Genomic DNA, 16,939 nt, shown 5'->3' with positions numbered 1-16,939 from the left:
ACATGCCTGATCACCACCTCCGTTCTGTTCACTGCGGAATTATTAACGAATTACGTGATAACAAACTGAAGGATTATTAGATTTGTTGTTGTGGTTTTAGGGAAAAAAAAATGAAGGAAAATGCACAAAGAGTATTATAAAGCTCATCAGGGAGTAGGGCACGTGAGGGAGTAGAGGGTGGAGGGACAAGAGGAATAGGGGAGGGCCCTTTAAAGCAAAAGATGGAACTCTTTTGAGGAGGCGCTCCGTAATTTGTCGACAGCAGTACCCCCTTCCCCCCTTAACCTCGGACCGGTAACTGTAGCAGCACAGCAGTGAGTGACACTATCCAGTTAATGCATATCCGAAAACAAAGCATTCGTGAAATGACAAAACAGCAGAAAAAATGGACAGTGTTAGCAGTGAGCAAATTGTGGTTGTTTTACAAAAGACAAAATACGTAGTGCCTACTAGGTCAGGAGATAAAGTTTCTTTCAAAAGGAGAACATGCGTGCCATACGCTAACAGCTTCCTCTGCAACATGTGTTATCATTTTCTGGATCTGTTAACAACTCAAAGTTGTCCACTCTACGCGTCCTAAAAAAATGATTATTATACCAAATACCGGGGCGCAAGATGAATTCGCCATGATGACAAATTTGGACATAGCAATGCTTAGACAACGGAAGGAATATCTAGGGCAAAAGCAGTCCTCTGGTGTTGGGTGAATGCAACAAAAAGTAAATTCATTATTCGGGGGAACTCTGTGCCGAATAATTTAGAACCACGAAATGGGCCTGGAGAAACACACCTGTAAAAAACTTCGCGCGTTCGATTCACCGAAGCTACCTCTGTGCTATTATGCGCCGCTTTTAAAGAAGGCCGGCGGAGCAATGTAGACCAACTCAGGACCAACCAACGTGCGTCGAAATCTCCAGACATGCAAGTTTTGGTTTTTCATTTACATCAGAAAGACGACAGCCAGGTGTGGTGACCAAACTCGTACCCTTGTGGTCAGGAGCCCACTACTCACACACCAAGCAGCTGCAAGATCACACATCTCGAGTAGGTACACTCTCCAGGTGTGCGATCTTTTTAAAGAAAAGGATATGAAATGCAACAAGAATGCGTATTTGGATGCTGGACTTCGCTGCGCAGTGCAGCTATCTTACGCATCGATTGTCCTTACACAGTCACAGCGAGCGAAGAGCTAAGTCCAGGTATCATATCACCTGCGAGCAGCGGAGAGAGTGAACTTTTGTTTGCTCAGCCTTGCACTCTGATCGCACATACCAACAGCAGCATACCTTAGCATCATCGGTGCTTATACCTTTCCTGCTGTGACGACGAAGAGAGCGTTGATACTGTTGTGACTCATCTGTATGAGACAGCGCATAAGAACTCGGGGAAGTTGAGGTGTGTGAAAGACTAAAACCTCGAAGGGCGTTGACTGGGCATTATTAGCTGCGGATGGCTGAACCGTTTCGTCGTAAACCCGTAACGGCTATTTATAGTTTTAGCCTCAGTTCTGGTTCGTGTTCAGCGTGCTCAAAAAATGACGGCTTGGGTTCAGGTTGAGTTGCGGCAACAATACCATTTGGGTTTCGGGTTTCGGTTCGGTTTCATTCCGGTTTGATGCCTTTATAACATCGCATTGATTGAAGAAATGATGCAAGTAAGGAAAAGCTTAAACGCAACTTAGAGAAAGCTACCCACTCCGAGATGAGCAGGGTAGCATTACTTACAACTTGGAGAGACAAGAAACGTAGGAGAACGATGCTGCACCAGGCTGTATGCTAGCGACGTTAGACCAGGGGAAACTGTACTGAGACTACAAGGTGAACTTGCGATGCACGGCAAGTAACTAATGACGAGGTAGGAAATGCTCTCAAATGCATGAATACAGGAAAAGCTGCAGGTGACGACGGCAATAATTTGCATTTCATGGCTCCTTCCAAACAGTGCCACAGCGGAAGTTTAATACTGAAAAAGCACATTACTGGCCAAAACCTCACCGGCAGCAGTGCTACCGGTGAGGAACCTGTAAAAACTTCGAAAATGGGGCTTTAGAGACTTATGAGTAGCCTGCACACCAGTGACAGCTCGCATGCTTGTTGAAGTTTTCTTACGTTGCCTAAAAACCCATTTTCTGATCACGGCATTTCCGCACAGTTGCGCAATCCCGTTTTCTTGGTTGTACCAGAGTAACAATAAACTATCGGTGTCAGCCTAAATTCTGACCGCGAGATAGAAAAAAATCTAGTAGCATTTTCAAATATTTATCCCGTGTTTCACAAAATGGCCTAACACAAAGCCTTACTAGAGCAAATATTCTAGACTTTACCCCTTGGCGAAATACGAATTCTCTGTCCAAGAAAAGAGTTATGAAATGCATGTGCGCAAAGTCCCTGTCAGGTTTATTTAGGTCGGCCTAGCAGAAGGGGCTGTGTAATTATTATACCTCTTCGGGTGTTCAGAAAAATCGCAGATGCGCCAATGATAAGCTGACGCAACTTGACAGTGTTATGATGTCACACAGCGCGTGGATGAGCATGCCGACGAACACATGCCGGATGTGCGCATCAGCAACTCAGGCTAATGCCAACAAAATTGATTAATGTAAATTCAGTAAGCATGCCATAAACAACAGGTTGTCTAGATACCCCTCGTCTAAGCGCTCCGTTGGTGCTCTTCTCATGAGGTGTTACATCGCCCTTACGTTTGGACTGGTGCCTCGATAGCTCAAGTTACCACCTGTTTCGCATTTACGATATCATTACTGCTGTAGTGCACATTCGAAGTTGTGCCTTCTGTAATTTCAATTGCTTGGTAACAAGAATAGGAAGATTTTTTCGAGAGCTGCTTTTTATTTGATATTTCTCTTGTCAACTGCTAGTGAGCCCCAAGTTGGTTCGCACTGTTTTCTTCGTCCCCGGGACGTTTTCATGTTAAATGGATACTGAAGACAATATAACTTGCTCTAACTTGGTAGACCAGGTCACAGAGAATACGAATATACCACTATTACGTGTGGCTTTTATAAAATATTCTAGAAAATTGCGAAAACGTGAAGAGAGTTATCGCTGCCAGCGGTCATACTGCGCTACTTACACACGAAGTGGTTACGATTGCGTAAAAATATTATAGCAATAGGCCTGAATTTAGAAAAACCCAACTTGAAGTTTTTTAGTGCCATATTTGACCGGCGAAGAACCAAAAGGAAAGCTAGAAGCAATATTATGTGAGCCCAGCCGATAGATCACGCGCCGTTCCCAAAGGCCAGCAAGTTGGTTTCGGTTTCAGCGCAACACTTAGCGCAACACTTGGCGCAATACTCGGTGAGATAATTGTGCGACCATTTTGCGGCACTGTGGGAAGGGCCGCTTTTATTAAGAGCCTCTCCATGCTTTCTTGATCTAGAAACAACACGGGAACACTGGAAAAGCAGTATTTTCAAAAGTACGCAACGTCTGGCCTGGATAAAGTCTTGCCTTGCGGCCGCTGGAAGGTGCTACTCGTCCACCGTTGTGGCGGTACCGCCCGCCTCGCTAAGTGAGGAGGCGTCGACGCCAGCATTCACGCTGCCTAAAAATGTCAATTGGCTTTTCTTCAACTAAGCGTCAATTCTGATCAGGGGTCCCACAAAGAAAAACTGAGGTTAGCGGTCCGAAGCAACCAAGGACGTGTTTTTTTTTTTTGCAAAGCACAACTGATTTCGCCGAAATCGACAAAAGCGCTTGGATCGTGATAGCATTTTAGTCGGGTGCTTCTGATTCGCTCTGCATCACCGATGCCACGCTTGCTTCCGATTTATCACACCGCAAAAAATGGCTGCAGAAGCCTTTGTTTGCGTCATGGCAAGGCTTCGAAGGAAATGGAGAAGTAAATGCGTCGTCTGATTAGCGTTTTTTAGGAATCAAGGCATCTTTCGGCCGCGAATCAATGCTAAAATGGCTGTGGAGAAGTCAGACCATTGTTTAAAACCAACTTTCTGGTTGCCTTCAGCGCCACTTTAACGAACAAGGCCGATTACTGATTTCCCAATATCCAAAATCCAAGACCCAACAGCTCAAAGACAATCGAACCACTGGTCGGTTAACCATGGGCCTCATTTTTGTGCAAGCTTCGGCCCCTTCCTTGAATTGGTTTTACCGGACGTTTTTACAGGAAATTCATATTAGCGCTTAGGTATATTAAGTGCACACGACTTCAGAGGCCCCACTTTCCATCGTAGCTCGTCTGCAGTCACGCTTTCGAGCAACAGCAGTCACACAGGGTAACGCACCCAAACAGAGGCGAAGAAAAGGTATCCGCTTAAAAGGATAAATTTATTATCAAAAAATCTTGGTATCAATGATAAAACGTGCCTCCATTCACCCTTCCACCCAAAATATAGGCACTCTTGAAGAAATGGTTTATACAAGGGGAAGCGTTCGAAGCTACTAGAACCGGTGGGATTTGTAATACATGTCTCTAATATTTACCGCGAAGAAAATTACGGTTACATTGGAGGCAAAATATGGGTAATTAGCAGGCATCCCTGCGTCCATTTAGTTAAGGATGCTCATTGGCATCGTTGTTACGGTAGTTTGCGAAAAACGTGGCCATCGAAAAAGAAAATGGACGTGTTGTAAATGGCTCAGAAAGGCTCCAGCGCGTGCGAGATGAAATCTATCCCAAAAAGAACAGAGCTCCCGCTAGTGATGCAGCAGGCAGAACAAGCAACAAAAGATGAAGGAAAGAATGCGAGCTGTCGCAGGAGAAGGCGCGCGAACACTTTGAAGGCGGGAAAATTGAATCACATTGAAAAAAATCAGTGTTGAACCTATCAAGAGAGGATTGAGACCGAGAACGGAAGAGCGTGGAGAGAGTTAGCAAAGACCAGAGGACGGTGCAACAGCCTCTCTCACGAATCACTGCTCAGCACTTCCGACAGCTTTTAGGTTGAGTGGTACTGCTTTAATTTTGGTAATTGAGAGAACATAGTTTTCATGGTCTTCAGGCCTCTCTTCAGGAAACACTTTACCCCCAAACAATATTTTTGATCTCACTGGATATCTTGCGACCATACATTTCACTTCTGTCGATAACAATGTTATTGACTGTCATAAGCAACTACGCCACACGCGCCATTCCCGTTATCAACACCCCACATCTAAGACGACACAAAAGCTTGGCTTGGCCGAGCGTTATATTGGCAGGATACTTTCTTTGGGGGTCTGTGGTTTTTTTATGGTTCCCACCTCCCCTGGTAGTACTCCCACAGAAAGTCTTGCGCTGGTACGAAGGAATTTGTTCCATTCATTGGCACCTAAGCACCCTCCCAATATGTCGCGTTATCTTCAGCGGGATTTTGATTTTACAATTAGCGTCATGTCACGGGCTACTGGAAGTATACCCATTTATTTTGGCGATGCACGTGATTGAAGCTACAACGAAGCTGTGAGCGTCACGAGAGAATGCGTGGGCCGCTTTTGCCGGTTTTTGTAGTGCCTGCTGACTCTAACGTGATTTTGTTGCCTGTGGGATCACGAGAACACCCCGCCTTGCTCCTATGTTGAGCAAATATTTGTTAATATGGCCGCGTTTAACTGACCTTGTTTCAACCACGCTCACTGAGATCCCTGCCTCACGCTTGCAGGCCTGCAGAGTGCAGTAGCGATGGCCCACCCGCTTATACCCCTGCTACACTGGGGTCCAAATGTCATTTGAACCAAATGTCATTTGACCCAAATGGGTTGCTTCAAATGCCATTCAGAATCCGCCGTGCTACACTACAATTTCGATGGCAATTGAAAGCTTTCACAACTGTTCGCTGTGCTGTAGTGGCGCTGTTGTTGCCCCGTTCCGTTTTCGTACACTAATACAACAATCAAACTTAGGAGCAGTCCGAGGCAGTAAAATGATATCAAATTAGAAGAGACACCAGTTTTGACTCTAAATATGGCTGTCTTGCGTTGTTTTTGTTTGTGTTTTTTGCAACTGACCCACTGGTTTTTAGAGTATGAAAATTAAATATGTTGATTTCGTATTTTAAGTAAATAAACAGTGGACAAAGTTTCACAAACAACAATATTTTGTTTGTTTTACGTACGGAAGTATTATATTTTTTATTGCCGATCGAAGACGCTGCGTCCGAGAGTGCTGGAAATGGCATTTGAAATCTTAAATGTCTCTCTCGGTGCTCATTTGGCTCAAATGTCATTTGAGCCAAATGGCATTTAAAAACCTAGTGTAGCAGCATAACTTGGCATTTGAGTCAAATGACATTTGGTTCAAATGACATTTAGACCCCAGTGTAGCAGGGGTATTAGTCTACCCGTTTGGGTGAAACTATTTTTGAATTACCATTTGACCAGCGCATTCCTATTCGGTACTGCACCAATGCTTGATAGTTTTTCTCTGGATGCGTCTTGATGACGCTTGGAATGTTTGAAACATGTAAATTAACAGAGCAAGTTCCTAAAATGGTGAGAATGTGGCAACTATTATCGCCGTGTTAAATACGCTGGAAATACCAACACCGTCAAGGGGTGCTTGAATGGTCCAGTAATATACTGTGCTTTCGTTAGTAGCAAACCTCAGCTAGATTTCAACCGCGATGGTTGTAACTCCTAGACAAGCGCCTCGTGTGGAAGCTCTAGATAACCTTTATCATCTGACTTCATGTCTAAATTGTATGTTTCAGTTCATCGTTTTGATTTCGTAGAGAAGAAACACAAAAAAATTCCGCCATCTCCACGAAGTGAATGATGATCAGAGGGGCGAAGCTCCAATGCTTATCGGTAAAAAGCGTGAAAGATTCGCCCGCACATCATTTGAAAACTCGCAGCGTTGTTGTAGTGGTGTTTTTATGTACACATATATACGCGGTGTTTATTATTTACATATCGATGCAATTATATGCACTTACATACACACAAGATGCAATCGTTTACATATCGATGAAATTTTGTACAAGGATTACATTACTGATTATAAAGCTGTTGGAAGCGCTTTTCTTTGAAGATTATAATTTTGTTGTCGGTGAAGTACGTGGTGAGAGTATCTTAGATGAGAGGTTGTATTTGGAAGTTGGAGAAGGAGTTGATGTTTGTGGTTGTTATGTAGGGGTTGCTTTGGACAATGAGAATCTTCATGGGTAAGTTGGCGAATTCAGTGTGTGACATTTTAGCCACCTTGGCCGTCGCATTCTGCAGACCGTCTTGTGTCGTGTACCCCCGGTACGTGTCTTGAGCTCGCCGGCGACGAAAGCAACCTTTTCTTCTCCCTCTTCTCCTTGTTGTGTACCAACGAAGGCGTGGAACGTTTTGTCCTCTTCGGCCAATATTTGGTTGGCCAATCCCTAGAGGGATTCTGCCACAATCATCATTAATGTGCCGTGCCGTATACAGAAGCAACGAGGGACGGGACAGGGCCCGAGTAAGAGGAGCCTCGCCCCTAAAAATTGGACGTATGCAGAATTCCAGGATTCGCAAAACTAAACAATTACACAGACCACTTCGAGCACGAAAAAGGTCGTTTTACTTGGTTTCTTCTTAGTGCTAAATTTTGCTCTAAAGCACTAAAGCATAACAGATGGAACTAAGGATGTGCACAAAACATAACTCACCTCCAGACCAACCTCCGCCATTACCAGCTGGAATGTGAAGTGAACAGACAGATTACTGATATTCTCGAAGGAAAATACTTGAAAGTAAGGCGTGTAACAAAGGCTGGGAATTGGCTGCAGTCATGTGTTTTGTTGCCAGCAAACTTGAACTTAACGCTACTAGGCACGAGGACATCAAAGTGACACACAAGATCAAAGCAAAATCAGGCATTCGTTATCCAGCATTTTCGCAATTTTCTCAACAAGAAGTGGAAGAGCAATGGATGAGAAAGTACACAAACGTGAAAGTTGACATAAAAATAGAGGACATTTAATAGAAAAAATAGCAGTCTCAAATATGAGAGCCCTTACTTTAATGGAAACATGACAACCCGTAAGGGCTACTACGAACGAACAAGAATACACGTCGGGGCATTAACATACTGGCGCTGTATTAAAAGCACGAAGGTTCCAAAGGTAAATAAATTAGTAGATAATTGTAGCAAAACAAAACTGCGTGAAGGCCCGGGTAATGGGCGTGCCTTGTCTAAAACGTTGATAGGAAAGAATCTAGTGTAGGAATTGGAGCACATTTTTTTGAGCCACAACATAGAAACGTCAGGATCCTTTGCAAACACTCGAATAGCTTACACATATTATAGTGCCAGCCCTGCTGTCTATACACATCCTTATTTTGATTTAGTGTAGCAGTGCAGAGTGTTAGTTCAATAATATATTCGGGACATTTTACTATTCCTAAGGGCACAAAATACTTAAAGGCTTTATGATGTCTGTTTGTTGTGGGGTGTTGTGCAATGAATGTCAATTATTGTTCTTGAACCACGCTGATTAAGTGTCGGTGCTATACATGGGTTTTTAATGTCCGGCGTTCCACAGGTGTTTTCTGTGTGCGCTGTAAAGCGTGTTTTGTGATGATGTTGCGATGTTTTTCAGATATGTAACTATTTCTTCGACACAATGAAATTTAGTTGTCAGAGTGCGCTCGTCCTTGTGTTTCCTTCCTAGTCCCCATTCGTTTTTGCACAGTCGTAACCATGAATCGCTTCCAACTGCGCCGGCTCACTCTGTTGCTCCACCAATTCTTCCTCGTTATCTGCACCGGCACTGTGATTTTACCCTTGGCATCATGTCACGAACTACTTCACGTATCACCAGCCGTCCGGATCACTGCACTAACGAAGCTACATTCTTTTCATCTGCTGTTTGCTAGCACTCACGAGATAATACTTGATAACTTGTTGCGGGTTTGCCACAGTGCCCGCTGATCCTTACGTGATTTTGTCGCCTGTACTCTCATTAATTGACAACGCCTTGCTTCTATTTCTAGCGATTAATTGTTAGTATTGGCGGGGCAGAACTGATCTCATGCAACCACGCCGATTGGCATTCCTAAAATTGAACTTTCCGTAGCACACGCGTGCAGTCCGCCAGAGTCTGCCCGTTGAGGTGAAACTATTCCTAATATTACCATTTTAGCATTGCTTTCGTATGCCGAACTACACCAGTTTTTGATATGTTAGATAGTTTTTCTCTAGACGTGTCTTGGTGACGCGGGGCCCCTTTGAAAGATGTCAATCCTGAGAGAGAGTTTATAACATGAATTGCATGTTATAACTATTGCCGCTCTGTTAAATACGCCGGAAATGCAAAGGGGACACCAAGAGGCGCTTGAATGGTCCCGTAATACTGTACTAGCGGTAGTAGCAAATCTAAGCCAAATTGCGATCACGATGATTGTAGCTCCCAGACAAGAGCCGCATGAGAGACATTTAAATGTACTTTATTATTTCGCGTCATATGTATTGCTTCACGTCATGTGTTGTGCTTCACTCTCTGCATGTAGTGTAGAAGAAACGCAAACAACTAGTATCTAAACACAATGTCAGGACTTGAAAAAACAAAAGAAGAAACAGGGAAACCACACACGGCATTCAAAAGTTATTTTCCTTGACTTCTCCTCAGACCTTCAATTTGCTTAAAAGTAGGAATGCACGAGAAAAGAAAGGATCTGCATACAAAATAACTCACCTGGTGTCCAACTTCCTTGTGGACGATTAACACCGTTGCCAACTGAAAATTGAAGTCAGCAGAAAGATTAATGAACAGTTCGAAGGAAACGACTAGAAAATTCAGGGTAATACGTGTAAAAAAGGCGGAGAATCTCCTTCAGTCACGACTTTTTCTCTCAGCAAGCTTGATAATAAAGTTACTAGACACGAGGACATCGCAGTGGCACAAGATCGAAGCAACATCAGCCATTAGACTCCCAGCATTCTCACAATTTTCTCGACAGAAGTGAAAGAGGAAGGGATGAGAATATAGGCAACCCTGAAAGAAGAAAGGCTTTACTATAAGAAATACATTACAGGGCACGTTAAAGCTACAGTGGTAGAGCACGAACGCTGCTAATAAAAGGAAAACCGTCTTATGTGGGCATGCGATGGTGCGGTATTCGTTGGCAGCTGGCAATATTTTCAAATATGCATCACTTGTATCGCACAATAAAAAAATGGGCTTCCGCGAAAAATCGCGTTGATTCTTTTAGCCACTAAAAAATTGTCGGACCTCCAAACTGAGCAATACTGTGTCGCAAAAAAAGCATATCCGTACAACTTCAATGGGTATAAAGTATGCCGGCCGAACGGAAGAGGTTGTGAATTAGCTTCTTCTTTGATGTGGTACGCAACACGTCCAGAAAACAGGCAGATGTAGGAACGATAAGCTGTGTAAACGCAACGTGATCAAAATGAAGAAAGCTCACAATAAAGCGTAAGACGAACTTAACGCAGCTGAACGCAAAAAGTTGCGTTTTCCTCTTTTTCGCCCCACGGCGTTGTTTAAGCCTCGCCGCTAAAAGAGGGACTACAGCTGGATGTTCGACTTTATCGCACACCGTTCTGCACCGCGCATGGCCTCGTGACCTTCCTTCGTGGCGCGCGCTTAACGCTGTGGAGGCGGCCTCCTCGCCCTCGTCCGCGATGTCCCGCGCACGGGTCCCGCTAACGCGTCCTTTCCCTCCTCGCCTACCTCTCCCCTGCCGCCTATCTCTCTGCGTTATCGGACCGCTGCTCCGTGCCGGGCACCTGCGGAAGGAGATGTGGTTTGACCTCTAGCGCTCAAGGGCGAAACTGGTCACCCCACGAAGACTGCCCGAGGTAGCGTAGTGTTGCTTGCGCTACAATACTCAGTTTACTATAAAATATGCTGCCCTAGGCAAACCAGGACGCCAATCTTTCCCCTTTTCCTCCCTGCGCATGCCGGTAATACAAGGTTGGTTTAGCGTTTACATAGGACAAACACGCTGTTTCAGCAAAGCAGCGTGCAATGCAACGCTGGGGCACTTGCGTATCTTTATGTTCACTACATAGCGGCCAGTAGTGCGGATACCGCGGATGGTTAGGCTCCTCTCTGAGCTGTAATTTAGATCTTATAGAACTACTTTAGTCTTCTGTGTTTTTAAATACGCCATGTGAATTGCACGATGCTTTCGCTGTGGTCGAAGCTACATTGACCCCGCTGGCTTCCATGCAGATAAAAGCTCGTCAGGAGTAGCCAGGCCGGCTACCGTAATGAGGTATTTGATGCAGACGTGTTCACTTTGCAATAGAATTCGACGGTGTGGTGGTGTGCGCCGGCGAGTGGAGTGTGCCTAATATCGTCGGAGCGGTTTTGCACTGGCCACGACCCTACCGAGCAACGGGTATGTACGCTGCGTGTTGCTACAAGCCTGATTGGATTGCACGAGGTACAGTGACTGCTGGAACTGCAGCCTGAAGTTGGAATGGGCTGCTCAAGTGGTAATATTAAAAAAACGTTTCAACTAAACGCACATAATACACGGGTACAGGATCACTAGCGCACTCTTGTGGACTGAAAGCACGGGTGAGGGAGCAGTTGACTTTAAGATGCTCTCCGCATGCATGATTGCGTGGGATAAGTGCCGCACCACCCATACCAACAAACAATCGCGCAACAAAGAAGAAAGGCGTGGTGTTGTGATCACAGCAGCGGCGACAAAATCACGGGAGAATCAGCAGGCGCTGTCAGAAAACCGGCAAGAGTCGGCCAAGTATCATCTCATGACCGCTACTAAACACGCGTTGTAATAGAATGCAGCTTCAAATACAGTGTTTGATAGTTGTTGTGTTTGATAGGTTTTCACTAAATGTTTCTTGATCACGCATGGCCTGTTTCAAAGATGTCAAACCTGAGAGCCAGTTTCTGAAATGCTGTGATTGTGTTAAGTATTACCACCCTGTTTAGTCCGCTATAAATAGAAAGGTAATCAATAAGCGTTTGGATGGTTCCTTAATAGTGTACTACCGTTAGTAGCAAATCGCAACTAGATTTCAACCACGATGAGAACAACTCCAATACAAACGCCTCATGTCAACGTTATAGACGGCCTTTATTGTTTTACGTCATGATTAAATTGGATGTTGCGGTTCGTTGTTAAGATGTCGTTGAAAATAAACACGAAAAACAAGTATCTATGCACAATGCTTAGAATGGCAACACAAAAAACAAACTCCGCACAGCTTAGAGAAGTCGTTTTCCTTCGTTTCTAACCAAGAAATTTGCTCAAAAGCATACAAGCAAGAAGGGAGGAAATAAGGATCTTCACAAGAAATAACTCACTTGCAGGCCAACTTCCTTGTGCAGGACTACTGCTGCTGCCACCTGGAAATTAAAGTGGGCAGTTAGATTAGTGAATTACCATTCGGAAAATCTACTACGGGAGAGCAATAACGTAGATAAAACAAAGCATGTCCATATTTTGCAACATGTAACATCCTGTGGTTTAGTTAAAAATACGAGGGAGCCAAAGCTAGATTATTTAGAGGATTAATTGCAACGTCAAGTGATGATGACTTCCGTCAGCTCAAGTAAGGTGTAGCAAAATGGCAAGGGCTGGGATCAGAGCATCTAATTTTTTTTAGTCAATACACAGAAACTTCAAGCACCTACGCAAACACTCGAATAGTTTATAACTTTTTGTCCCACCCTTTTGTCCTAAGACATCATTGTATTCACTTAAATCAGCAGCAAAGATTGTGATTCTTGAGAGGTTTGGGTAAATATCACTCATTTTTGTCTCGTAAAGAGCGAAGAAATGGTCCACACGTGATGGTGTTCGTTGTGGTTGTTGGGCGAAGGATGCCCTGTTTTTTAATTGAAGCGGAAGTCGCAGCTTTACGATTGTGAGCCCATTCATTCAAAAGCGCAGGAAACTTTCTTCGAGGTCTCTGATTCTTAAATGGTTGCTATCTCTCCCTATAAGACTCCCAGAGATAGTCTTGCGCTGTTAGAAAGGAAGCTGTGGCATTCTATAGAGGCTGGCCACCATTGTCTATTATCTCTCATTATCTGCACTGATACCCTAATTTTACCATTAGCAGAGTATACCCTCCTTTTGTTGCCTGTGCTGTCATTAGAAGACCACGCCTTGCTTCTGTTTTGAGTGATTATTGGTTGGAATGTTCAGGGCGTAACTGACCGCGCGAAACTATATATGCAGAGCCACAACGCCCAATACCAGCCACGCTTTATCAAGGGGCCGTGTTCCAGCGCTCTCTGGCCCACGCTTGCAGTTAGTCGGAGACCGCTAGTGATTCTGCAATCAAGTACTTGACCCGTTTAGGTGAAACCTTTTTGTGGAATCGCCATTGGAGGTGCCGATTCCTCCGCTGCACTACACCAGTATTTGATATTTTTTTGTTGTTGTGTCTTCTTTATGCTTGGCATGTTTGAAAGACGTAGATTCTGAGAGCCTGTTCCTAAACGTCTGTGAATGTGGCACCCATTACCAGCCTCATAAATTTGCTGGACAAACTAGGACCGTAAGGAGGTGCTTGAATGGTCCCGTAGTACAGTGCTCGTGTCATGAGAGAATCTCGCGTAAATATGAACCACGATGATTGTAGCTCCTACACAAGCGCGCCATGTGCAAATTAACTAGCCTTCATTGTTTGACGTCATGTCTAAATTAGATGTTGTCGTTCGTCCATTAGGTGTCGTGGAGAAGAACCGCGAAGAAGAAATATCTAAGCACAATGCCACGAATTCGAAAACTAAAAAGCAGGAAACTACACAGTGCGCCGAACGTGGTCTCACTTGACTTCTTCGAAGTACTGCAACTTGTTCGAAATGATAAAAGTAGAAAGGAACGAAATGAGGACCTGCAAAAAATAGTAACTCACCTCCAGACCAACCTCCTTGGGGAGAACCGTCGTTGCCATGTGGAAATGAAAGTGTGCAGACAGATTAGTGAAATATTACATTGAAAAACAGTGAAATGCCTGGTAAAACGTTCAACGAACGCGCAAAATTCCCAGCCAACTTGATCTTATAGTCACGAAAACATCGTAGTGACTCACAAAATGAATAGAAAGTCATGCCGCATCAAATATTCACTTTCACGCTTTTTGCATAAAGAAGGGAAAGAAGAATGCGTTAGAAAGTAGGCAACCCTAAAAGATGCACAGCTTTACTTTACCAAAAAGATGACACCGCGCGTAAAGGCTGCAGTGCAAGAGCAAGAACACTGCTGGAGCAAGGAAAATAGTGATAAGTGGGCATGCAGTGCGGTGTTCGTTGGCAAATGGCAATATTTCAAAGTATGCGTCACGTTTGTCAAATATTTACACCATCTTCCCGCGAGGGGAACCATGGGGTAGATGCGACGCATCGGCGGTTGCCGTTGCGTTTCCGTTATGTTAGCGTGTGGATTGCTGTTGTGTGTCATATTTACGCAGAATGTTCACCCCCGATGCGTCGCACCTACCCCATGGTTCCCCTCGCGGGAAGATGGTGTAAATTTTTATCGGGGCGGCCGGTGCTTGTTACGGTTGCGCCGACCATCGCGATATCAGGCCGGTTAGTCTCCATTTTAAATCATCGGCGGTCACCGGAGGATGTCATCAGAGGAGCGCCGGCGGAACGACTGAGCGGAGCGGCGCAGTTACCGCGTTTATATGTACGGTGAGGGGAATGAGAGACAGCAGCGCAGAGCAGCGCATGCGCATTTGTTAACCCGCACCCACGCACACCTGCAGTGCCTGGCACGGCGACGGAGTGAGCGCAGCGGAGCGCTAACACGCAGATGGCGCTGCGGTGAGAGCGGCGCATGCGCGCAGCTGGCGTGGCGAGGAGAATGGGGGAGGGATGCGGACGCCGGCGGACTACGCCGGAGGGACAAGGCGGGTAAAAGAGATGCGTCGCATCTAAAAATAACACCGATGGCCTACCATGAATAATGGCACTTATGCCTTCAGTCTCTAACAAAATATCGACACTCCAGGATGAGCAATCTCTTGTCGAGCAAAAATCGCTTGCGTGAAACTTAGAATAGGTTCCAGTAATTCGACTGAACGAAACAAGTTGTGAATCAGATTACTTTTCATTGGGGTACACAACACGTCTGGAAAATAAGCAGATATGCCAACGATAGATAAGCTGTGAGAACGCCGTGTGATAATGCAGCATTTAGTATGGTCTATGGCGCCCTACGCAAAGAATTAGTGTCCGCTGAACCTCTGCGCGATTCGGACTTCCCATGCGCAGCACACAATGTTTCTTTAGGGTTTACGGACTAATGACAGCGCACGCTTTTTTTACTGCGAGTACATGTCTAACCCCCTAGTTCTTATTCCAGTAGCCGCGTTTACATGAATGCGACATAATGCGACAGCAGCGCGTCAGATTTCCTAGCGTATCACAAGTAATGCGATGCGCTAGCGTTTACATTTAGCGCATTACCCCTGGTGCGATGGTTCCATACGGTGTCGCACGTCGAAAGTAAAGCAGCGTTTCTGGCGCTTCCAAAGGTTCCGGAACGGCTGGTTCTGTTCTTTTTTCACGACTCGCATTTTCTGGCGTCTCAAACTCGATTTAGACGTTTTTAAATGCAAAGCTGCGTTTGCAGGGCTTACTTTTCTTGCCGACATAATTTCTAATGCGATGCGCTCGCGTTTACATGCACTTCGAAAGTCGACTTACGCGTCTCAATCCACCCCGGTCTGGCGCATTTATGCGACGCGCTGTCCTAGCGCATTAGCCCCGTTTACATGGATGCAATGCGCTCGAAAATTGATGCGATGCGACGCGATGCGCCACTTGTCGCATTCATGTAAACGCGGCTAGTGAAGCGGATTTACTCGGCGTCGATCCGGGGCTCCTCCTCGCCACCACGGACACCCATTTCACAACTATTTTCCCCCTCGCCACCACCGATGTTTCTTGGACAAGTCGCGCAGTCGGTGGCTAACAGTGGTAGTGCCGTTATCAGACCATTGCAAAAAATAAAGAGAATTGTTGATGGGAGTAAAAAATGCATTGGAGATTGCTATACTCCCGCAAGTAAAATTTGTGCGCAGCGCGAGCTGCAGTCTTCTCGGTCACGGCGCATACCTGCTCCTTCTCAGGAAGTAATCGCGTGATCAGTGAACGCACGCCGGCGCGCGCTACTCTCCTGTTATCGCGCAGCGCGTCGCCGCGCCGACCAGCGTGTTGTTGCAAATCGTGTTTGAGCCTCTCGCACAAACGTTACGTGGTTCGGATTACCCACCCAAGGTGGAGCAGCGAGTGCGCTGTTGCAAATTGTGTTTCAACCTCCGCGCAAATGTCACGTGGTTTGGATTAGCGGCGAACGGAACAGCGTCTGGGGAAAGTGCCAGGGGAGAGCGTTCCCTGGCAGCGACGCAGGAAAGTGTTAGGGGGAGGCAGTGAGAGAAATGAAGGCATAGCCGCGTGGTCCGCCCTCCTCCTGACACTTCGGCAGATGGTCAGCTTGGTTTTCTTTCTACGGCCACTGCTGCGTCCGCTTAATCGGTTGCACCAACGTCAACAGCCGCCTCCCCACCGCGAAACCCTGTTAATCGCTGCCAAAGGGCTACGCCTAAAACTACCGAAACCCGCCTGTAAGGTCCACTCATGGGGTCAGTGGCCAGGCGCCCAGGTCGCGCGTGTGAAAGTAAAGATCCCCGCCGCTCGGTCAAGCGACGCTGTACTACCGACACTACGCCGCGGTCGACGCCAATTTGACACGGCGCGTTCGGGAGCCGGATTGTCTGGACAGAGGAATGCCGCGGGGATAGATGGCCCCTTTTGGGAATGCAGACGACCCCGCCAGGTTCCAAGAATCGTTGACGTTGCGCACAACGGAGGGGTGATTATCGGCGTCTGACCGAGCAGCGGCTTTTAACGCGAGACCCCATTGTTGTGCGCCGCAGCCGGAACGGCTAGCTTTCGGCAGCCGCCGCTTCGCGCCCCCACCACTCGGGGCCGCGCGTGCTTGCTCGCCCGCGCGCCGGCTTTTGACCCAAAGGTGGTGTCGCCTTATTGAATATT

General features: G+C 46.0%; 1 protein-coding gene across 5 annotated transcripts in view; it reads right to left on the bottom strand.

The window, feature by feature from the left end:
• LOC144175221 (uncharacterized) overlaps positions 1-16,939 on the bottom strand; it is a 119,494-nt gene that overhangs the window by 45,389 nt on the left and 57,166 nt on the right. For 3 of the 5 annotated variants that reach the window (XM_077704325.1, XM_077704323.1, XM_077704327.1), the window contains exons 6-9: positions 13,792-13,806; positions 12,230-12,271; positions 9,620-9,661; positions 7,592-7,618 (exon numbers count right to left, since the gene is read on the bottom strand). In XM_077704325.1, coding sequence (XP_077560451.1) covers positions 7,592-7,618; positions 9,620-9,661; positions 12,230-12,271; positions 13,792-13,806 — 126 coding nt within the window. The remainder of the gene's footprint in view (positions 1-7,591; positions 7,619-9,619; positions 9,662-12,229; positions 12,272-13,791; positions 13,807-16,939) is intronic. The other 2 variants (XM_077704326.1, XM_077704328.1) reach the window with 1 other exon arrangement.

Source organism: Haemaphysalis longicornis, unplaced genomic scaffold, assembly GCF_048455015.1.
Source record: "Haemaphysalis longicornis isolate Haplotype H1 unplaced genomic scaffold, Haemaphysalis longicornis Haplotype H1 scaffold_3, whole genome shotgun sequence".
Taxonomy (NCBI): Eukaryota; Metazoa; Arthropoda; class Arachnida; order Ixodida; family Ixodidae; genus Haemaphysalis; species Haemaphysalis longicornis.
The sequence above is the reverse complement of the archived record's forward strand: the minus strand, read 5'-3'. Positions and strand labels throughout refer to the sequence as shown.